We start from the raw sequence: 24,272 nt of genomic DNA on the forward strand, positions 1-24,272 counted from the left end.
TCCTGATTGGTGGAGCCACTTCCTAGTGAGGGAGGGGCCTTCTTAAAATTGCAGACATGTTCTAACATATAAAGCTTTAGGTTCACTGTCATACCAGTAATGGCTCCGATCTCATCTGGCTCGACCCCTAAACTGCCTGTTTGGCTGACCTCATCAGAAGTGATTTTCTGAGTCAATCACAATGCTTTCACATAGGATTGGGTGAGACTGTCAAGGAGGCAGATCAGGGGCAGAGCCAGCATGATTCAAACACAGCCCTGGCCAATCAGCATATCCTCATAGAGATGCATTGAATCAATGCATCTCTATAAAAGAAAAGTTCAGTGTCTCCATGTAGATGTTGGAGACACAGAATGGCAGTGCTGCTCACTGTGCAGCACTGGCCCAGGAAGCACCTCTAGTAGTCATATGAGGAGTGGCCCCTGGAGGTATCCCTAGGCTGTAATGTAAATACTGCATTTTCTCTGAAAAGACCGTGTTTAGTGCAAAAAGCTTGAATGGAATGTTTATACTCACCAGAACAAATTCAATAAGCTGTAGTTGTTCTGGTGACTATAGTGTCCCTTTAACTTTTATTTACATTTTTACTGCATTATCTGTATACTGCGTTAAAAATAAGGGCCATTTTTACCTCATTGTTTTGTTTTAATGTTGGTTTTGAGTAGACCTAAAGTAAAGCATGACCTAGAACAAAAGGTAATTGTTAATGAGATTTTAATTCCACTCACTAGAATATTTACAATCATTGAATAAATTATAAATCATCAGTAGCAATAGTAGCTCTTAATGGAATACTCGTAATTTGTTGTTTTCACTGAAAATAAGTGATTACTTGTAATGTATCGTTGTTCATTGTGTGTGTGTGTGTATACACTCTATTAGTGCTTCTCCTTGCTTTCCCTTCCTCAGTGGAGGCAGTCATTTCTTGGCCAGATAGGCTTTGTGTCTGACCAGAGAGGACATTTAAAGATGGCTGCCCCATAGAGCATGGATAAACCAAGTAATTTTATTGAAAATAGGTATTTACTTATATGTATACGTTACAATATAATACACACAGATGCTATAATTACATGTAGTATTTTATTTTGAATAATAAAAATAAATAAAACATAAGTTGTTGTAAATAGACAATTCCTCCTATGCACATCTACCCACAAACACGTTCCTTCTTTTGGGGTTATTGATGAGCGTATTGGGACTTGTTGTTCCACAACACCTAGAGGCTATTCAATAAACAGAATAATCTCACTAGAGACCTGTAAGTGGAGTATAAATGAATCAATGAGCATATGTGTCTGTTCTGGTTTTGCTATATTTTTAAGCAAAAAAGCCTTCTTTTGTAACAAATTATGTGAATGATTATGCACTTTTTTCATGTGGATTTTCTTTCCACACAGAGTATTAATATCCCAGCATTTGCTGCGTGTTCAGTTTCTGTGTTTGCTGTTCCCACCACAGTCAATGGTTCAATCTCTCTTGTTTATTTAGACAGGATAGGACCAAAAAAAGCTGGTCTTTTAGAAAACACATGACCTGTTGGCTCTTAAATCAAGGCTGCTGAAAGCAGAGCTTGGAACCAGATGGATCCACTGTCTTACTTATATCCAGATGTATGTGAGGGTGTGTGTGGTTTACCTCTACTGTCCACAGAGAGTCATAAAAATTGACTATTATCCTATTTTATCATATCTATAAATGTATAAACATAATATGTGTACATTGAGACATAATGAAGGGATTTGCAGGGCAGAAATGAGTAACTGGATTTAAAAAAAGGGTTTATTTGCATATTCCATCTGGCATTCTGGGAGAATTACGGCTTTGTGTCTTGAGGCAAACTTTTTCTAAAGTTTTGCTTGGGATTATATTTTTAGATTTAAAAAATAAAATAAAAAAAATGACATCTATCCATTTGCTGGCACAGTGTATAGAGGACTGTAAAGCAATACCATGCATGGCCAACACTATAGTGTAGTGGCTATAGTGCCAGGATTGCCTGGTGTCATCCCAGTGTGTGTGTGTGTATGTGTGTGTGTATGTATATATGTGTGTGTGTGTGTATATATGTGTGTGTATATATATATATATATATATATATATATATATATATATATATATATATATATATATATATATACATATATATATAATCTCAAACTGTGTTGGCACAGTTTAACACCAACCTAGTTCCATTGGGCGCACATGCTCAGTAATCTCAAAGCTGGAAAAGCCAGATATACGTTTTGTTTAATACGTGAGACTTATTAATTGTTCGCGAGTACCTAAAGTATCAAACAAACGTTTATATTTGTTATCTAGTTTCTCCCACTTAAATAGACATAAAGTAGCATAAATTGGAAGAATTAATCTGGAGCGTTGTTGAGACACTCCTGGCACCATAACTACTACGGTCGGCTGTGGTAGTTATGGTGCTTTGTATGTTTCTTTAACCCCTTATGGACACATGGCGTGTCTGACACGTCATGATTCCCTTTTATTCCAGAAGTTTGGTCTTTAAGGGGTTAAAGGACTGAGAACTTTATTTTTTTCCCTTTAGACATAGGATGTAGCTTGGAGTAAAGATTCCTGGAAACACTGATTGGAATATTAAACGTCTTCACATTCCTCATCCAGTGCAATGTAGAGAAAGAAAGCAGATTACCATGTTAAGTGCCTGGTTTAGAAAAAGTGACCGTGAGGAGGCTAAAAACCCTGTATTCTATCTTATACCAGGCCATGCCAGAATACGTGAAACATTGCAATAATTTCCTATTTGCGGAAATGCAAGTATGCCTAGCACCATCCACTGGATTAGATCATCTCCTTACTAATTCCACTTCCCTTTTTTAATTTTTATTTATTTATTATTGGTTTGTTTCGTATGATATTTTTACTCCTTCAATAAACCAACTGCACGATTTGTTGGCAGATTTTAAATGTCCGCTCTACTGTTCATGTGCTGTCTGTTAACACAACCCTATAGTAGACCATGCCTAGCTGTCCTAATTAGTGTAAGATTTGTTAAGGAAACACTAAGCACCATAACCACTACAGTGCACAAGCCGCGTGCCTCCTAATAGTTTGATTTCTGCCTAAGTTCCCTGGTTTTTCTCTTTTGGAGAGACCAGGGAACTGTCCTCAACAATTTTTATTTTTTTTTGTCAATCTTGATTTAAAGGATCACTATAGTGTCAGGAAAAGAAACTCGTTTTCCTGGCACTATAGCCTCCTTAGGACCCCCTCACCCTCAGGGTCCCACTCCCATGGCGCTGAAAGGGGTTAAAACCCCTTCAGCCACTTACCTTTATCGAGCGCCGGGCTCCCTCATCGCTGGTGACCTCTCCTCCCCCTGCCGAGTGGAGCAGAATGCGCATGTGCGGAAAGAACAGCGTGCGCATTCAAACAGTCCATAGGAAAGCATTTCTCAATGCTTTTCTGTGGGCGTTCTGCACGCTGGATGCAAATTTCGTAGAAAGAAGCACCTCTAGCGGCTGTCAGGAAGACAGCCACTAGAGGTTGGATTAACCCTGCTATGTTTACATCTGAAGGGTTAAAACCTGGGGGACCCTGGCACCCAGACTACTTCATTGAGCTGTAGTGGTCTGGGTGACTATAGTGTCCCTTTAACAATTTTTTTTCTTTTATGGAAAGTAGTTGGACAAGGGAGCAATGTTCACAAAAATAACAATACAAGACATAAATCGTATCTTGATGCTGCAATCACTGTCCACAACAATCCTAGTTCAACAATGTTCAGGGCACTAGGACCCTACAGGAAGCACCAAAGCACAGCTTCCTGTGGGGTCTATCTTCAGTGGGTCGGCTGCAATGACTGGCAGACAGCCTGGTGTGTATTTATACCAGGCTGACTTGCATGTAATGTGGACTAACACGCCCCTTTCCGGGAGGGTCTGCACTATTTTGTGCAGATCTGATGCAATAACCTCACTGGCTCTCCCCCTCCCACATACCTACCAAATTTGATGATGACCTCTACACCATCATGATTTATAATTTTTTAATGAGTGTCCCTCATCTCCGAGGTACAATAAAAACAAAGATCTGGGCACTCGATGATTAATGTGTAAACAAAAAAGACCACCCAAGTGCAGCAATATATTAGGGAGAAAGATTAATGACTTCCCTTTAAATCTAGGCTGTAACAAAGGATTCCTCAAATCCTCACAAGAAGCATACGAAACAAGATACGCCTAGAAAGAACAAAAGCAGAGAACACTCATAGGGAAACACCGTTGAGTAGAGATGCCCCTGCTATAGATATTTGCACTCACAGAATAAAGGAGTTATTCAAGCTCATCAAGGTATCTTTGAATCTTGAAATGAAATTTCTCAGGGGTACATGCAGAAGAAAGAAGAACTGGACATAGTGTAAAATCTTAATAATAAAAAACATGCTTTAATTGAAAACACTTACAAGAAGTAAGAAGTAAAAATGCTCATCAAAGATTTGTATCCCTCTCTCCAAGGTGGTGAATAAACGGAGCGGGTAACAAAATTTGCAGGCAGCTCTACGCATTTCGTCTATAAGTTAGACTTCATCAGGAGCAGTAGTAAAAAGCATGCAATAAAATCAAATAAAAGTACATCAATAAAAAGTCCCATGTCTTCTCCTTCTTTTAAAGGTCCTTCTTGCCATATTCCACGCCATTTCCGCCAATCCGTGTGTCCCATAACAGGTGTTGTAAGATTTCTTATATTCAAGTCCATATATGGTCTTCCGCCCGGCCACCTTGAAACGCACGTGCGTTCCACCCATCCGGAAGAGATCCCCTTCTCGGCGTCTAAGTGCGTCATCCCTCCGCGGCCGAGTAATGAACTTGAATGGACTTGAATATAAGAAAACTTACAACACCTGTTATGGGACACACGGATTGGCGGAAATGGCGTGGAATATGGCGAAAAGGACCTTTAACCCCTTAAGGACCAAGCTTCTGGAATAAAAGGGAATCATGACGTGTCACACATGTCATGTGTCCTTAAGGGGTTAAAAGAAGAAGACATGGGACTTTTTATTGATGTACTTTTATTTGATTGTATTGCATGCTTTTTACTACTCTATCCTGATGAACTCTAACTTATAGACAAAACGCGTAGAGCTGCCTGCAAATTTTATTACCCGCTCAGTTTATTCACCACCTTGGAGAGAGGGATACAAATCTTTGATGAGCATTTTTACTTCTTACTTCTTGTAAGTGTTTTCAATTAAAGCGTGTTTTTTATTATTACGATTTTACACTATGTCCAGTTCTTCTTTCTTCTGCATGTACCCCTGAGGAATTTCATTTCAATATTCAAAGATACCTTGATGAGCTTGAATAACTCCTTTATTCTGTGAGTGCAAATATCTATAGCAGGGGCATCTCTACTCAACGGTGTTTCCCTATGAATTTTCTCTGCTTTTGTTCTTTCTAGGCGTATATTGTTTTGTACACTCGATGATTAACCCAGTGCAGTCTTGCAATGGACACGGACAGGCAACATTTCAACCCTGATGAGACTTTCTCATGTCACTATAACTGTGGCTTGAGAAATCAGAGTAAAAAAATTGCCTGTCTGTATCAAAGGCTGCATTGGGTTAACCATTGAGTGTCCAGATCTTTGTTTACTTTGTATGCTGGATTGGAGGTTTGGCACCTCTGGGAAAAATTCAGAAAAAAATCTGTGTGCAGCTTGAACATTTTCTTTTACCACTTCACAGAGAAAGCAGTAATGAAAAGCAGAAACCACCCCCTAGAAAAAAAAAAGCACGCTTCATTATTAAATCTACCTGTGCCAGGTTAGATCAGCGGAGTGCTCTGCATGTATCAACGTGTTTTCACAGCTTTCTTTGTACGTACAAACCCTGATTAACTGGCTGCCAACACCAGCGCTGTACTTGCCGTGAAGCAAACAAGGCATTTGCCTTGGGTGGCACTTTCTAGGGGGCGGCAAAAAACGCCACCCCCAAATGCCCAGGCAAATGCCTTGTTAGCCTCGAGGCAGGCGGCTTGGTGAGCTCCAGGCGGGCACACTGCAGAGTGATGCCGGCAAATCGGAATGTGACATCAGTGTGAGCTCACAAATCCGCTCCTGCCTGGGCTTCAACTGGCCTCCTTCCTGCCCAAACAGCCCGGCCAGCAACCCCACGGGACCCCAGGCAAAAAATCCACCCAGCTCTCCCAAAGATAGGGAGGCTTGGTGGATTTAAATTAAAATAAAAAAAATAATCTGAGAGTGTTGGGGGAAATGTGTGTCTGTCGGTGTCTGTGAGTGTCTGCCTGTCTGTGCGTGATTGTGTCTGTCATTGTGTGTCAGTGTGTGTCTGATTGTGTATGCCTGCCAGTGTTTCTTTCAGATTGTGTCAAATCAGTGAGTGTGTGTCACATCTGCGTCAGTGTATCTGAGAGTATCTGTTAGTCTTTAACAGGAAGGGGTGGGGCAAATTTAAATTAGGGGGTGCTAGAGTTCTGTCATGCCTAGGGCAGCACAGATCCAAAATACACCACTGGCTAACACGGCAGACACAGCCCATCCTATCACTACTGAGATTCTGAAACATCCTTGTTTCAGCATCCCCAAGTTGCTAATTATGGCGTTGTGCTGTGGTGGTAACCGAAAAGTGTTATGGCAAAGTTTGGGAGCTGGTACCTTTTTGAATGTTATCCATTTAGAAGATGTACATGCAAGCAGTCAAGATATTGTCTCGCTCATCTTAAGTACTGGAATACGAGGAAATATGTTGGTCCTAGCAGTAGTCTAGGAAGAGCGCAAAGTGGCCACCTTTTAATAGCATTTTCCACTGCTGTGCACAGTAAAATGGTTTTAAGCGTTAATACTTATCTAGCTACTCAGTAAGAGCTGGCAGCTGCTATAATTTTTTTTTAGATCTTTTCCTGGAAACGTGTTTTTAAGCTTTTTTTTTTTTTTTTTTTTTTTTTTGCACTTTTTCATCCAGCCCTAGTCTGTCTGATATTTTTGTCTTTCTCTGCTCTTTCCACTGATTTCACAATGCCGCCCACTTGACAGATGAAACTAATTATGACCGCTGGACATAATGTGAGCAGCAAACAGAATAATTTAGATCTTCTTCTTTTTCTTTAATTTTCTTTTTTCTTTTTTTTTTATAGTTTATAGAGAAAGTCGGATAGCACCATGTTTTTTTTTTTTCATTTAAAAAATATACTTGTAAATAGAATATATTTTTGAATCTGAGAATTGTTGCCAATGGTGAAAGATGGTCCCTTGTTGACGAATTGGATGGAACGTATCCAAACCAAGAGGCTACGTTCCATCTTCTCAGCACTTTTTTGACCACAAATTCTGGATATTGTTGAGACCTGCTTCTGCTGCACAATAAACCTGTCCTCACTGAACCAATTAATCTGATCATTCAAAAAAATGAATAATCATAATCATTGATTCTGCTACCCAACTTAGATGAAGATGAGCAGTTTCTAATCTATCCACCCACAAGCGGACATTTTTCATTGTATGTACACAACATTAATTCTGCAGAAAGGAAACCACTTAAAGATCATACATCTGATAAATTACTCTACTGAACCATGAAGTTGACTAAACAAGAAATCGATTTATTTATAGCTCTGGCTCTGAAAGGTGACATCAATGGACAGCGTGAGACCTGTATGAGTGCATCTTTCTGTTTGGTTGGTTGGAGGGGGAGTTTTTTCTTGGAAACTCGGTAAATGTGTGGGAAGAGCAGTACAAACTTTATGTAGCTAATAATTCTGGATCTTAAAATGGTTAGAAAGGATACCTAATTTTTTTGTTGTTGTTGTTTAATTTTCTTAGAATGATTTCATTGTTTAGAGTAATTTTGTATATGCAGTGTTTCATGTAGACTATAGGCACCATAATCACTTCAAGTCAGTAACCCCTTAAAGGAGATTTGTTTTTTAAGAGTATTCATTTCTATCTGTACATTGTGCTAGCGGTTTGCTAGCAAATGTAAAGATTGTGAAAAAAATGTATTTAACTTAAAAAAAATTTCCCACCTGTCAGTAGACACTATGCTGAAGAATTGATTGATAAGGGAGAGCAGAAGAGACTTACTACCGGCACCTATCAAAGCAGCTCGTGATTTGTGGAGCACAATATTTTATCGGAGAAAAATGCAGGATATAAGGAGCTCTTGATAAAGTCCATAAGGATTACAGCCAATCTGTTGCGTGAACTGGTATTTTTGCCTGTTGCCTGAAGAAAATTTTTGTTTAAGCTTCCTGGAGAGCTCCTATTTCGAAGAAAGAAGAGGTCTCTCTCCATGGTTGCAACCAGCGTAATCTCCGGTTCTGAAGGAGTGGATTCTCTCTGTACGGGAGGTTCACTGGCCTAGTGTGTTTCGAACACTTTCTTATAATGTGTGCATATGTTTGTGAGTGAATAGTTGTTGGTTGTTTTTTATTCATGGTATTGTATTTGGAAATACTATAGTTTATCTGTTACTTTTTTCTCCACCTGTATCGTTGATGCTGAAAAAAATGCTATAAGATGGCCTTTATACCAGTGTAGGTGGTAATATTTGATATCGCTTTTGTTTATTCACTGCACTTTATCTTTTTTGCATGAAGGGTTTTAGGGAAGTTGTGTGCCTCTTTTTTTGCTTTGATTTGGTGAGCTTGTGGGGGAAATACGGTGAGGTGGCTGCGGGATTCACTTTTTTTGGTTTATGGTTGTCTTCGAATAGTCTGGGGACACTAACACCCATCTGAGGATGTGACGGTACAAGAGCAAAGGCTTAGGTGAGTCCTAACAGATTACCATTTACGCTTGTAGCACTGTTCAGTTTGTACAATAAGCAGTGCTTTATCAACACAGCAAGGGTTTTTGGGATTTGTGGTTGCTTCCAGCTTGCTTTCTATTCAGGGGGAAAAAATCCAGCATATCGAACTCTAACCTCACTTAAACATTGTGCCTAATGTTTGCATGAACGTGGTTCCCCTTTAAAACTGTTAAATACAATTATCAGCCACATCATTAAAAAAGCAATAACCGTTTAAGGGAATAACATTGATTATATAGTTACAATGTCAAGGGGTCAAATAACAAAGGGCCTAATAGTGATGGTTGGACGACTGGTTCAGAGTATCTCCAAAATTTTGTGGGGTGTTCCTAGAATATAGTGGTTAGTACCTACAAAAACCGGAGTAAGGAACAGCAGCCGGTGAACCTACATCAGGGTCATGGGTGCCCAAGACTCATAGATGCATGTGTGGAGCGAAGACTAACCAGTCTGGTCTGATCACACAGAAGGGCTACTGTAGCTTAAATTGCTAAAAAAATAAATAAAAATAAAACAAATGCATGTGTGTGTATATATGTATGTGTGTGTGTATGTATGTGTATCCACAAATAAGGCTGCACTCTTCTGTCCTCATAAAATTCAATATTCTTTATTTGGTATGCATTAAAAAGATCAACATTTCAGTCCCTCATGAACACCAATTTATATATACACATCTCTATCTTGTAAACAAATCAAAGATTGACTTTAAGAATAAAAATGTCATGTACTCTGGGTGAGTATTTAAACTTAACCTATCATGCATTTTTTTTGTAAAAACATTTTTTAACTTAAGCAGCATTATCTCCCAACCAGTACTTTGAATAAAATAACTCAGAAATATTGTGAGACCGATGTATTCAATGCAAAATTTTGTCATATGCTCACCTTAGCTCCGATCCAGCACCCCCAGATTCTCAGATTTGTTGGTGTTGCTCTTCTGTATCACACACCTTCAATCCAGACTTCCATCCTCTAACTTCTTTAAATAGACCTGCTTGGTGAACTAAAGGACAAATGTCTTGAGTGACACCAACATGCTGACTTCATTGTGTCACTCGCTTTGTTCTTATACTCCATAGCCAGTGCTAGCAATGTCCGTTAGGGAGTTAACATGCGCAGTAGTTGCGATGTGTGGAGAGTAGAAGGACTGCCTGTAGGAGGTCTTTTCTGCTTTCCCGTGTCAGTCAGTGCTTCGGCATAGAGTCTATGCTGCATCACTGACTGCCAAGTGGGAAACAGTTATATAATTAAAACTGGGTGTCTCACGCAATCTACACATTTGCTAGCACACTGTATAGACAATGTTGTATGCTTTTTCACAAGAGCATAAATTATAACAGACATGACTGGTACCTTTTTTAAGCTGAATCTGTTTACAGGAGGAAACTGAGCCACAATCTTTGTTGAGATGTTCATATAAACAAATTCAAAGCAGGAAACTATGTGGAATGAGGAACAAGGGAAGGGCCTTAATATGTTTGCGCTGATGTCTGGAGTCTAGTGATTATAGTGTTGGATAATTATGTAATTTCCACTGTAAACTCAGGAAAGGTGAGAGCAAAGCAGTTACATTTGAGGAATTCTTGGAGAATGTACTAATCCAGAATTGGTGCAAGTTTCATTTAAATCAGCACTTTCACATATTTTTTTATTTTCCTGATACTCCTTGTATCCTAATTATTTATATTAATCTATTCTTCCTTGCTCCAGATCTCAATATCTGGGTGCCACCATTTTGTTCCTCTCTATCCATGAAGTCTGCAGTTTGCCTATCTGTGGAAATGTATTAACTGATGGATTGTGTGTAAATTAGATAAGCAACTAAAATGCCACATAGCTTAAAGGTAGCCTTCAAACTATTTTATATATATAATAATTTCATCAATCACATTTTGAAAGGGATAGGGTTATTTTTTTTTTATTTTTTTTATAAGTATATGTAAAAAGAATAAATTAAAAACTCATCCCTACCTTTTAATATAGGAGAGGATCCTTCAGCCATATACATGAACTTTGGGTCAGACAGTGTATGGAAATAGACTCACTATAATCTTTAAATAAAAAAAAAATGGTGAGCCGCGCTTACTAATTAAAAAGGATTATACATACAATCAACGGAGTTGGATAATTGTGAGACGTATCTTTAACAAAGAAATGTACAATAGTATAATACTGTACAAAATGCAGTAAATATAAAGACAGTGCCAATAGAACACTCACACTTTCCAGAGCTTCAATTAGCTCTAATATTGCACGCCAGGACAGAACAATCCCCATCCAAGGATATGGTGTCAGATATCTTGAGCAGCTAGTAATATATGTGGAGGGAAGCACAGATAGGAAAACCAATGGTCTAGTCCAATTATAAAATTAACATATTATACAGGTAAGTATTTTACTTACAATTTCCAGAGCGTGAACCTGCTCTGTTATGGAGAACTTGGGTGGAATGATCCCCACCTATGGATTTGATGGATATCCAGGGAGCCAGGTGAGAATAAAAACAGAGACTGCAACATACTGTTAAGGAAATAAAACTCTTCAGGGGACTCTCTTGTGGCTTGATGGGTCAGTCCAGGGCTAAGGACAAGAAAGGGCCAGAGCAGAGTGTAGCCAAGATGTGCGGCAGCTGCCACATTCCATTTGCCAGCTCCTGGATCTCGATTAAGGTTGCGCCTGTCACCGCGTGTCGTGGAGTGCCCTCCTCTCCGCTGTCGCTGTTGCGGGGCATGCCGCTGTGGCGTTATTGCCTCTCCAGCACCTTCCACTGACCACTCTGGTACTCGCCGCCCAAATGCTGCACAGAGCTGATCCAGGCGAACTCGTAGTCTGCCACCGTGATGTGTGGGATCAGCGTTGTTTGCAGGAGCCCTCATAGCGCAGGCAGCCGCCATCTTAGGTGAATGGAGTTACATTGCTTTCTTCTGCCTTAGCTCATTCAGCAGGGTCTGTGTGTGTGTGTAGGTCCAGGTGTGTAGAGTTTCCGTGGTGGACCGGGATGACCCCTGTTGGTCCAAGGTGGGGGGGGGGGTGGAGATCTGCAATGCCCTACAGTACTTTGAAGTTGGGAGACCAGCCACATCTCCTGCTCCGCATCAACTGTTGGGCCTCAAGACTGTCCTTCCTCTACAAGTTCATCTGGAGAGGCTATGATGCCCCTACTCTGTTCCCGCTGAGAGCTCCATAGGGTGGGTAAATAAGGTACCCGGCTAGCTCGGCAATGGTTCATCATATAGGGCTTAAAAATTGGCCCCTTACCCGGAGCTCCGGGTGGATGCGACATCTCTGCATGGCAGTCAAGCTCTGCCCCACCATGCCAAAATTTTTTACATGCCCTTTTTTACATGCCCTGACCATTAAGTGCAAACTAAATGGTAACGTCCTTGCATATGTCTTTCTTGACAGTCTGACTGTAGAGGACCTCCACTGGTGGTCCCTGTGTGAAGGTCCATGTTGACCATTGAATAAAGCCACTTTAAGAGAAGTAGTTTGCAGATTTTAGTTTGATTTTGACACAGGCCCATTTTCGCGCTCTTTGGTTCACAGCTCAAGTGAGATCAAGAGGTTACCAGTAGATGAGAAAAAGAAGCAATAAAAAAAGTTTTATATTTCATATTACATTTTTTGAAACAAAATAGAACATGTACAATATGCCTTTCAGAGTTTGTTTCAACATTATTCTCCAGCCATATATATTTTGGTGTGTGTATATATATTTATTATAGAGCGAGAACAGTAAATATCCTTCTGTTTCAAAGGAGTTTTGTAACAATCAAATGTGACATTGTGTAATTGTTTTGACACGTTTTGTTCTTTCTTATTTTTGTTATTAAATTGATCTTTTTATTGGAACTGTGTTTTGACAAACGACCCTCTTTAGTACGTGTTGGTGACCTTTCTGTGTTGGTTACATAGCAGGGCGTTTTTTACGGCTGAGTGCCAGGACAGAATCTTTCCTTGGAAAAGGTGTTTTTATTGGATGGGCAGCTGGGTAGTGGCTATGGAAGGAACAAATTGCCAGTTTCTATAGAAGTGGCTTTTAATTTTGGTTGTAAAAAAGGGTCCGTCTCCGGCATCAGATGGGCTTTTTACTGCATAGATTCCATTACATCCCTTGACCAATGCTGTCCTTCCTTCCTTTCGTTTTATTTTCATCTATCTCTGTTTCCCCAATTCCTGGATTATGTGCGGTGTAGGATCCAAAAATGAATCGGTCGCGTACACCGCACTAATGACCTACAAAACCCATCCACATGACATAGGCATTTCATCCATCGCCTGTATGCATATCATATCCAGCACCTACATGATTGTCATCATGTTTAATTAAATAAACTTAACGAGCATTCATTAGCTGCACAGGATAGGCACCTAACAGCATATGTTGAAAGCACTGCATAGTTTTTTAGTACAGGATGGGGAGTAGAATCACATCTAATTCTGTCTATGGGTTCTAGTATCTGGATTCACAAATCTGAAGAGACCTATCAAATAGTATTTTTGATAACATAAGACACAATTTATCAAATTACCTTTTTTTTTTTTTAGCTTGGACCAGCTGAAGCATTGTGCTATAAATTGCTTTGGTGGTGGCAGTTGATGTTAAAGTTAAGTGTAGGTGGTGTTATGTTGGATATTTTTTAATCATTCTATTCAGCCTAGTGCAGACAGTGATTTATTTTTATTAAATATATATTTTTATTAGGAATGCCAGGTATTGTGTGAAACACTGATAGAATACATTGAATAATATGTACTAATAGAAGTTAAGCAAGGTCAGTGTTCAATATGATACAGCAATTGACACTCCAAACATTATTGCAAATATCAAATCGTTCAAATATAAAGAAGATGCAAACTAAAACCCTTAAACAGTAGATCAACTCTTGACTCATCCAACCCCTCTACCACACCCACCCACCTCCCCCAATTCCTCCTCCCCCAATTCCTCCTCCCCACATGAAAGAGGAGACTTCTTGCTCTAGGTAAATATATTGGATTGGGAGAGGTGATTAAATTGGTATTTATGCCCTTAGGATTTAGTTTAGTCATTTTGGATCTAGAAATGGGCTACAAAACCATGAACCAAAATCAGTGTGGTACTAAAAAATTATTAACAAATCAATAAAAATCTAGAATGTCACTAGTTAACTGGATCCCCATCCATTAAACTCTCAAGAAAGTAATGTGTAGAGATGCAATTAATTGGTAGTATATTTCGCCTGACTCCAAGGCTCATCATCCCCCTGATGAGCCTTGGAGTCAGGCGAAATGCACGTCGGGGCGCGACATTTCTCTCCTCTGTCTCTGGACTTCCACCTAGCTTCTGCTAAATGTTACTATCTACTTTATACTTTTCACGGCATTAAGCCGTTTACTATAAATATAGTCAATCAGGACTTATTGTCCTTCATGGGTATTAGCCTGTATCTGCCGTTTGTGGTCTGTCACTTAGGTTAATATGCCCACGATTAGACACAACGATTATTTTTCCCGCGATTTGCACGGGATTTTTGCCGTCCAGGGGCACTAATTACGATACTTTTACCTTTACCTTTATTTAAGTGCCGATCAGGGTTGTTTCACACAGGGTTGGCTCCCTTGGTAACAATATGTCTCTTTTCTTGATACTCCTCCGTTTCTTTCCTGTACCAGGTGCCCTTGAAGGCACCTTTCTGACTTTTGTCTCATACAGACTGTTCATTTTATTACATCCCTTAATTCTAGAGTGGTTCAACATACTGTCAGCGATTTTCTGATACTTTCTTTTACTCTATGCACCTCCAGTGCACATAGACAATTTGTAACAGATTAGGGAAATTACTTGCTCAGCCTGTATATTTGGATACATGTGTCCTTTATTGGATTCTTATTATCGTTCTGTATCACGGTGTACTATGAGCTGTTGTGAATAGAGCTATACTGGTCCAGCATACTAAGGGCAATCACGGTAATTGGTAATTAGACACCTCCTGCTGAGATTAGAACCATTCCCTACCACTATATCATTGCCAATTACGGCATTACCTTGTCATATTACCTCTCTATTTAGACACTGTATGATTTCACTTTCATCCGATAAACCTGTTTGCTCATTACGGCATTATCAAGTTATGGTACCCATCTATTGAGACACTGTATGAGTTTACTGTCACCTGAAAAGCCTGTTGCCTTGTATGAGATTTCACTATATATGAGGTGGGTTTTCCCTACAGCCAGACACCATGAGCTGTCAAGTATAGGAACATATTGGTACAGCAATTAAGGCTTATCGCGGTATCTAACTTGAGCGTTACAGCGCTACTATATACTACCAAGCTTGCGTTACGGCGCTACCTTACTAACCCTGTCAATATCTACTTTATGTGTATATATTTTCCTGTACATAGTCTTCTCTTATTATTTTTTGTTTGTTGCTTTTTGACCTGTACATTCTCGGTTTTTGATCTACCTAACTGACACTCTTCCTCGGTCAGGCAGTCACTGCTGAGATAGTTTCTCTCGATGTCCCTCTATTTACAATAAAGGACTTTTAATTGTTCTTCACCAGGAACAGACTCTTCTCTCTTCCCCCTTCTCCCCCCCCCCCCCTGTTTGCATACTCTTCCCTGATATGTACATCTTGCTAAATCATTTAATCCAAACGAGAACCTAAACTGTTGAAATATATTGATCTCATTAACCTAAAAATGTGCCTAACTAACGAATGCTACAACCTGCATTACAAATGTTTACCATCTTATCCTGATGTCGCTGTTGTGGCGCGCCAAGGCTTCTTGTTACTTCTGTGCACAACAAAAATAAAGAACTAAAAAAAAAAATGACTAAAAGGTAAATGACACAGCAGTTCACTTCTGTTCGGTCATTGCTTGATGTCCATGTAATGTCAGTGCATGTGTGCCACTTAGATAACCTGTGTTATTTAAAAAGTTTTACTACTAGCATCATAACCATTACAGCCTGCCAGGGCTGCCATCCGATATTTTGGGGCCACTGACCCAGCTCAGGTTTTGGGGCCCACCCCCAAGTCCTCCCACAGGGCCACTCCCGAGTCCGGCCACAGGGCCTGCCCCCGAGTACAGTGACTGTGGAGTGCTTGTCTGTGTAAGAATGTAGTGTGTGCATTGACTATACACACACTACATCCTTAAACAAACATGCACTCTGCATTCACTACAGAGTGTCTGTGTAAGGGTATAGTGGTGTGTAAATGCAGGGGGCTGCATAATGTGTGTGGGGGGGGGGGGGGGGGAGAGAAGAGATAGATATATTATAATACATTTTGTTTTCTTCCCCCTTCCCTCTGTCTTACCTCTGTCCATGGAGGGGCGCGATCACATTCCCTGGTGGTCCGGTGGCATTGTGCAGACCCCCCCCGGCTACCAGTTACTGCAGGGGGCCCATCACACTCCATCTTCACTTTCCAGCTGCTCTCTCGTGAGCTGCGCGAATCGTTGCCATGGTAACACGTGTCAACGCTCTGACAACTGCGGCACTTGCAAGACTTAGACAGAGCAGCTGGGAAGATGGAGTGTGCTGGGCCCCCTGCAGTAACAGGGCCCAAATATGCTTATATATAGTGGTAATATATATATATATATATATATATATATATATATATATATATATATATATATATATATATATATATATATATATATATATATATATATATATACGCACACGTAATGTGGGACTCAGTGAGCAGTCCATTACAACCGTCATGGTTGTCATGCCCTCATGGCAGCCCTGCAGCCTGATTTAGTAATGTAATTATGCTTTGAGTACCCAGGCCTTATTCCTTGGTAATATGGCAGACCATTTATAAACTCTTGTTTTAGGATGGCTAACTAAGCTGCTGCAGGTATCTTAAATATCTCTGTATGTGTACAGCACCATAACCACTTCAAGTCACTGAAGTGGTCATAGTGCTTGGAGTAACACTTTACATTTCTGCATGCTCCCTAGTAGAAGTTGGACAACCTCTGGAACTGCACAATTATGGTTTTTACTAAAGCGAGATTTGTTGGAATTTCAGAAGTGAATTTCAAATTAAAGGCCAAATATTTCCAAAGTGGGGAATAAAAGAATTCTCCAAGTGCTCAGTTTGGCTATTCTACCCTTTAATTTGATGCTTGATTTTAATTCTCACTTTAGTAAATAACCCTATGTGTCTTCCCCAGGTAGATATCTGAATTTTTATTGCTAATTTTAAGAAAAAAAAAAATTACAGAGATTTTTTCATTTTTCTGATTTCAGTAAATGTGGAAATCTTCCTCCGGAGAGCTGCTTCTTCAGCCTGATATGCAGTTTGGGCGCCTTTATGGGTAAGTAGCTTTGTTTTTACAAGTTTCTCTTTTCCTGGTCTCCTATCACTATTTATCTCGGAGGATGACAGGTCCATTCTCACCACAGATGGAAAGTGTGTGTTGCACAAAAAGTCATTCTGATCAATGGAAATAAATGGGCTTTTTGAGGGGATTTTGTTGTTAATTGTTTCATTAATTTATAATTAGGGATTATTCTAGCCTCGGTGAGGGAATAATCTAAATTTTATTAAAGACAGGAGGCGAATATTGCTTTACCTTCTTTACTGAAAACCTCCAGCAGCAAAGAAACAGTTAACAAAACTTTTCAAAACAACCAATCAGAACAAACAGGCATCAGTATAAAACCACTGGAACAGACCCTCCCACTTCCTCTTTCTTTGATGAGGTCGAGCAGGAGAGCATGAAGACCAAACGAAAACTGTATCCGGTCCACTTAGATGAAAAACCGGCATGTTCGGAGCAAGTTATGTCACACTGAAAAGAAAAGAAACATCGTGAAAGTAAACTGTCATAGCAGAATGTCATATCCTATACGAGCAGTGCAAAAATAGACCGCAAACTAATAAATAATTCGACACTGAACGCCAATAGTAGACACCAAATGTTTATTAAATACAATTCGGACCATACATAATGTTGTGTACATCGAAACCTAGATTAACATAAAGCCAAAACCACTCCCATATAAGGGTGGGAAAAAAAAACCATAAGGGTGGGAAATATTCGCCTCCTGTCTTTAATAAAATTTAGATTATTCCCTCACCGAGGCTAGAATAATCCCTAATTTTATGTCAGGACAGGAGGCTTCATATTGCAATTTTAACGTCCAGACATAAAAACAGAAGAAACATGCGGGCGCGGACGAAAATAAAAGGTACGAAAAGTCGATTCCCTAGACCAGTCCGCAGCGTTGAGAATATCCCCGAGAGACCCACCGGCTTCAAGAGCTGCTGACGCTGCAGCACCCCGAACCAAGTGAGCCCCAAAAGAACTCGCCACGCCCGCCGATGAGAGGAGCCATCGAATCCAACGAGCGATCGTGGGTGCAGACACCGCCCCGAACGGTCGAACGTAGGAAATCAATAGCTGACCATGGGCGGAGGGCCGACACAACGAGGTCACGGATATATATGTCCGTAAACAGTGTGCCACGCAGAGACGTGGTCTATCGGGAAAGTAGGGATAAGACACTGAAGACGAATTAGATTTCGTCCTGCGGGAAATAGAGACAGAGACACCATCTGGGGAGAACGAAAAGGATTCTACGTCAAAGGCCCGGACATCCGAGACCCGACGAAAGGATACGAGGCATAGCAGGAGAGCCAGCTTGGCTGAAAGCTGGCGTAAGGAAAGATCCCCGTTATCAGGCCATTCCTCGAGGAAGCGTAATACGATCGATACGTCCCAGAACGAGGAGTAGCGCGAAGCAGGGGGTCTCGAAAGCCTCACACCTCGGAGTAGTCTGCAGACCGAGGGTTCCCTACCAACACCAGAGCCCTGGAAAGGGACATGGGCCGCCGAGATAGCTGAGCGGAAAACATTGATAGTCCCATAAGATTTACCTTGCGAAAACAATTCCGCCAGGAAGTTCAAGACGGCTAGAACAGGGGCCGTAAAGGGATCCAAACGTCTCTCCAAACACCAGCCATGCCAGGAGCGCCAGGCGTGTAAATATGATCTTCTGGTGCCAGGGGCCCAAGAGTCCCAGAGTAATTCTCTAGCTGTAGCCGATAGTCCCGACACGTCCCAAGATCCCCGGAAACGGTCCAGGCCACCAGGGTTAGACGATCTTCCAACATCAACGGGTGTGGGTTCCCCATTGGGTCCTCGAGGAGAAATCTGGAGGCTGGTAGCACCAGCGGATCCCTGCATGATAGTTCTAGTAGGAGAGGGAACCATGGTTGACTTCTCCAGAGAGGTGTCACCAGTACGATCGACACCTCCAGAAGCTTGAGGCGATGTAGCGTCCGAAGGATCATGGAGAAGGGGGGAAAACGCATATGCCCCTGAAGGGGGCCATGATTGAAGGAATGCGTCCACTGCCATGCTGAGGGGATCCGGGAGCCAGCTGAAGAATAGTTCCGTCTGTCGATTCGCCCTGGATGCGAATAGGTCCAGATGGAGGGGGCCACGCACGAGGTCCAACTTCTGAAACACCCGAGGTTGCAGTCGCCAGTCGCTGGAGTCCCTCCAGTGGCGGGAGAACCAGTCCGCAACGAGGTTGTCCTGTCCCGGAAGGTATTCTGCGACGATCGACAGCTTTCTGTCCAGACAATATTGGTACAGATCCTTCGTGAGGTCTGACAGCAGTTTGGATCGGGAACCTCCCAGTCGATTTATGTATCGGACAGCTGAGATGTTGTCCATGCGAAGAAGTAGGGAGCAATGGCTCATCCCTTTGGTGAAACTGCGAATGGCGAACATCCCCGCAATCAGCTCCAGGCAGTTGATGTGGAGGGCTTTTTCGTCCCGGGTCCAGAGACCACCTGTCGCCACGCCATCGCAAGTAGCGCCCCAGCCTAGGCAGCTGGCGTCCGATTCCAGGACGAAGTCCGGTTTTGTCCCGAAGATTGCCCTGCCGTTCCACGCCTCAATGTGTCGAACCCACCAGTGCAGTTCCAGACGGGCTTCGTCCGACAGCGACACAATCTGGCCGTAGGAGGTGGACGACCGAAGGTAACGAGTCTTCAGACGTTGGAGGGCCCGATAATGCAGGGGGCCCGGGAAGATGGCCTGAATGGAGGACGAGAGTAGTCCTATCATCCTGGCCAGGTCCCGCAGGGTGATTCTCGGATTGCGAAGTAGGCGTCTGATGTCCTTCCTGATGGCAGCCACCTTGGATACTGGGAGGCGGAGTAGAGTCTGAACCGAGTCCACGACGAACCCGAGAAACTGGACCGATTGAGAGGGGGTCAGTTCCGACTTCTCCACATTGATGACGAAACCTAAGTCCTGGAGCAGGCGGGTAGTGAAAGCCGTCTGCTGGCGTAGGATGTCGGGATCTTGTGCCATCAACAGGATATCGTCCAGATAGACGATCGATCTGATCCCCCTGGCCCTCAGCATCGACATGACCGGTTTCAGCAGCTTGGTGAAACACCAGGGAGCCGAGCTGAGGCCGAATGGGAGGCACGTGAACTGCCACACGCGCTTCTGCCAAATGAACTGGAGAAAGCACCTGTCCTCCTGGTGGACAGGGACCGTGAGGTACGCGTCCTTCAGGTCTAAGCGCGTGAACCAGTCGTTCTCGCGAAGCAGATCCCTGAGGAGATGGATGCCTTCCATCTTGAAATGTCGGTAGACGACATATCCATTGAGGACGCGTAGGTTGATTACAGGGCGGAAGTCCCCTGATTTCTTCCTTACCAGGAAGATATTGCTCAGGAAGCGAGGTGGGCCCGGCGCCCTCTCCACCGCTCCCTTGCCCATCAGGGCGTGAATTTCTGAATGGACCAGAGCGGACGCCTCTCTGTCCATATGGATAGGCCGTGGGGCGGAGGTCTGGATCGGGGTTGACACGAAGTCGATCCTGAAGCCGGACACGGTTTGCAGAACCCACGGGTCTCCCGTGATGGCCCCCCACTGCGGAGAAAAGTGAGACAGTCTGCCCGCAATGGGTAAGTGTGGTAAATAAGGTAAGACTCTTACCTGAGGCGTATCTCGCCCGTGTGGAGGAGGCTCCCCGGCCCCTGGTTGATCCTCGGGAGAACAAAGGACGGTACTGGTACCGGGAGGAGGAGGAGGAGAAGGACTCCGAGATGCGGGGCCTGTTTCCCATGAAGGCAGCTCTGCTGGTGGCGCGACCCCTCTGCCGACCAGCTCTGGAGGAAAAACGATCCCCAGCACGGAAAACTCTGCGGAGGGATTGTTGCGCCTTATTCAGAGACGTGTAAATGGACACGTGCCGGTTCAGTTCCTTCATGAAGGCGTCACCGAACAGTAGGCCTTTGGCCTCCGGGCCCAGTTCTTTGGGGGCTAGGTCGGTCAATTTCCCATCCAGTTTATAGAGTGCCGCTTTACGGCGTTCTGAGTTCATCGCCACATTGGCATTCCCTAGGAGGCAAATTGAGGTATGCGTCAACCGCTGGTCCGCCTTGTAGAGTGTCGTCGGCCATGAGGAAAATCTGGGTCAGCGGGCCGCTGATGTCGAGGAGCTTGTCTTGGGTGGAGCGCAAGCCCTGTTCCAGGCCCTTGCGGGGATCCTTCCCCGACCTATTCAAAAAGGTAGCGAAAACCGGATCAAAGTCAGGTGTATTAGCTACCTTGTCTGGCAGCGTTGGGCGCGGGCATTCGGCCCGGAGCTTCGCCCTGACCTCTTTATCCAACGGGCGACGTAGCCAGTAGCGGAGGAATTCTGCGATGTGGTCCGGGGGAGTCCACTCTGCCGAGCGAGGATGCTTGAGGAGACGTGGGTCGAAGAGCGGTAGACCCGAGGGGTCCAAGATTTCGCCGGGGTCGTCGGCGTGGGCAGTAGAGGCTTTCAGCGAGCCCGGTCGTGGAGAGCTCAGCACCGTCTCTCGTACATATCGTGAAGAGTGGCCAGGGGCGTCTTCGCCAGGTGACGTGGGGCCCGATCCGCCGGCCCGGTATTCATCCAGGGTATCGAATTCGGGTTCCCCAGCGAGCGCCCCTATGTCAGGGTGGTCGTCCGATTCGGCACCCAGTCTGGCCAACTTGGTGGGCATCTTGCCTTTGTCTGGGGGGGGGGCAGGGGCTTTCCAAGGCCTCTTCCGTATGGTGCATACGTCCGCTGAGCGCAGGGAACCCCCAGAGTCGGAGTCCCGTGCGCCAGCAGGACCGGGTGTGGAACCCGTAGGTGTGGGCAAAGCGTCCCCATGGAAGGCCGCAAGAGCCTTGGGCAAAGAATCCGCCAAGGCGGTGTATAGCCATGCCTGGAGGGCTTCAGGGGCGTGGGAGCCAGATTCTTCAGCCATGTTTAATATCACTGAAACAGAGGAAAGGCACAATCAGTGTGGTACCTCAATATGGCCAGCTGGGGGTCACCCAGCGTGCAAGAGGGGGTCACCCAGCAAGCACTAGCATATATAATGCAATAGGAGGGGGTCACCCTCAGTTTATGCCCAGGTTCCAGGCAAATTGGACAATAGGGAGGGGGTCACCCAGCCCAAAACAGTGCTACAGCACGGTAGGATAGCCCAGTATAGGGCAGATTAGGCAGGGACTGAGTCCCAATAATATAGAAAGGGGGGTCACCCCTATAATGGCAGGCTATAAGGGGCACCTGGGGAAGAAAATCCACCTGTTAGGGAAGGAAAAACCACGGTTGCAGCATACAGTGTAGCAGGCACAGGAAAAAACAGTACATGGAGTGTTTAACATGCAGGAGTCTGCACACCCCGGTCAGCTGTGAAGTCACAACCACCAGGGGTGCAGAGACCGAGGAGGTAACAGACCAGGGGCAGGGGGGCTGAGGGGGACCGAGGTCCGGTGAAAGAGAGGGCGCCCGGAGACCACGCGGCTCCAACAAAATGGCCGCCGCGGTCGCAAAACGAGTGCGGCCTACCTCGCGGACGGCTGCGCGAGGGAGGTCGCGGTGAGAAACGCGGTCGGAGACCGCAGACAGGTGTAGGGAGAGGGGGGTAGGGAGGGAGAGGCGGGAACACCGAGATGGTACCGCCGGACCGAACCGCAAGGCGGATGGTCTGAGGGGAGCCCCAGGGGAAAACCAGAGTAAGGGGCAGGCCGGAAAAAACAACAACCCCCACACTCAGGACCCCGAGGTGGGGCAGCAGGGGCCACCTCAGTAACCCCAAGTCAGAATAAAATCACAATTAAATCAAACAGTGCAAAGTACCAAATCAAGAGAAATACAACCCAGAGCAGAGACAACTCTGAGTTGGTGAGTGCTCACCTGGAGGCAGCAGCAAAGAAAGAGGAAGTGGGAGGGTCTGTTCCAGTGGTTTTATACTGATGCCTGTTTGTTCTGATTGGTTGTTTTGAAAAGTTTTGTTAACTGTTTCTTTGCTGCTGGAGGTTTTCAGTAAAGAAGGTAAAGCAATATGAAGCCTCCTGTCTTGACATAAAATTTATGATTATCCTGTCAAAAGCCTAATAACCAAGGTTTTAGTTATACATTTTTTGAAAGAATTGTTATACTTTTTAGAAATATTGACTATACAGTTGTGTTCAAGTGGGCCACTTTTATGATGCCAGAGGAATAGGATAACACATCGTAGTTAAACTCCTTCATTATTCACATCACGGTAATGATTATTGTAAGCATCTTTATTTGATTTTGTTCTTGAATTTTAGAAACAGATACTCAAAAAGCTGGAGTGATCCAGACTGGCTGAGTATAATACTGGAAAAGATAATGATTGAGTGGATAGATAGATAGCCATACAATATGGGTACTGAGTAATCCAAATTAAGTAAATAAATAGGTATTAAACTAAACCTAGTGTAATCTTGCCTTAATGGCTCACCTCCAACTAGAACCAGTAGTACCTTGGTACCTATTCGCTCCAGAGATCACCACCGGGTACTGACTTTATTAGACGATAAGGTATGGTCAAGTCCAGTGGCTAGAGCGTGTGGAATAGGTGTCTGTCAGACGGCTGACATAGGTATCTGGAACGGGTCATTGAAAAAAGTCTGGATAATAGTAAGTGCCGAATGGTTGCTGATTAACTCTACTATACAGCATACCTTTTGTAGTATGGTTGTAAGTGACTGGTTAATTCAGAGGCCTGTATCGGCACCAGGGGTGGCATGCAGCTGTATCACTGTAGATTAGCTATTAGCATCTAGGTATATTTGAGACACTAGAGATAACTGCTGAATAACTGTGACTTTACTCTTGGGTAGTCACCAGATCTACTGAGATGTGTGCTGCGTGCTTGTCAAGATAACCCCATGGTACTCTGAGGAAAAAACCTCTCCAGACTATAATAAGTAACAAACAGTGACCCAATGAAAAGAGGTGAAAAAACTGGTTAGAGTGACTATATGTGCAGAACCATACTTAGGATGTTGGTTGCCTGCACATATGGATAGATAGCCCTAGTGAGAAAAAATAGTGAGTGAAAATGAGCCCATAGAGCCCGACGCGCGTTTCGGTGCTTGCTTAGATGCACCTTCGTCAGGGGCTGACTGGAGACTGGTCCCTTGTCTCC

The 24,272-nt window shown here is 43.5% G+C and overlaps 1 protein-coding gene across 1 annotated transcript in view; it reads left to right on the forward strand.

Moving 5' to 3' along the window:
* LOC134575588 (transmembrane protein 150A-like) overlaps window positions 1–24,272 on the forward strand; it is a 175,582-nt gene that overhangs the window by 83,320 nt on the left and 67,990 nt on the right. The window contains exon 4 of the mRNA XM_063434907.1: window positions 17,066–17,133. Coding sequence (XP_063290977.1) covers window positions 17,066–17,133 — 68 coding nt within the window. The remainder of the gene's footprint in view (window positions 1–17,065; window positions 17,134–24,272) is intronic.

Source organism: Pelobates fuscus, chromosome 10, assembly GCF_036172605.1.
Source record: "Pelobates fuscus isolate aPelFus1 chromosome 10, aPelFus1.pri, whole genome shotgun sequence".
NCBI lineage: Eukaryota > Metazoa > Chordata > Amphibia > Anura > Pelobatidae > Pelobates > Pelobates fuscus.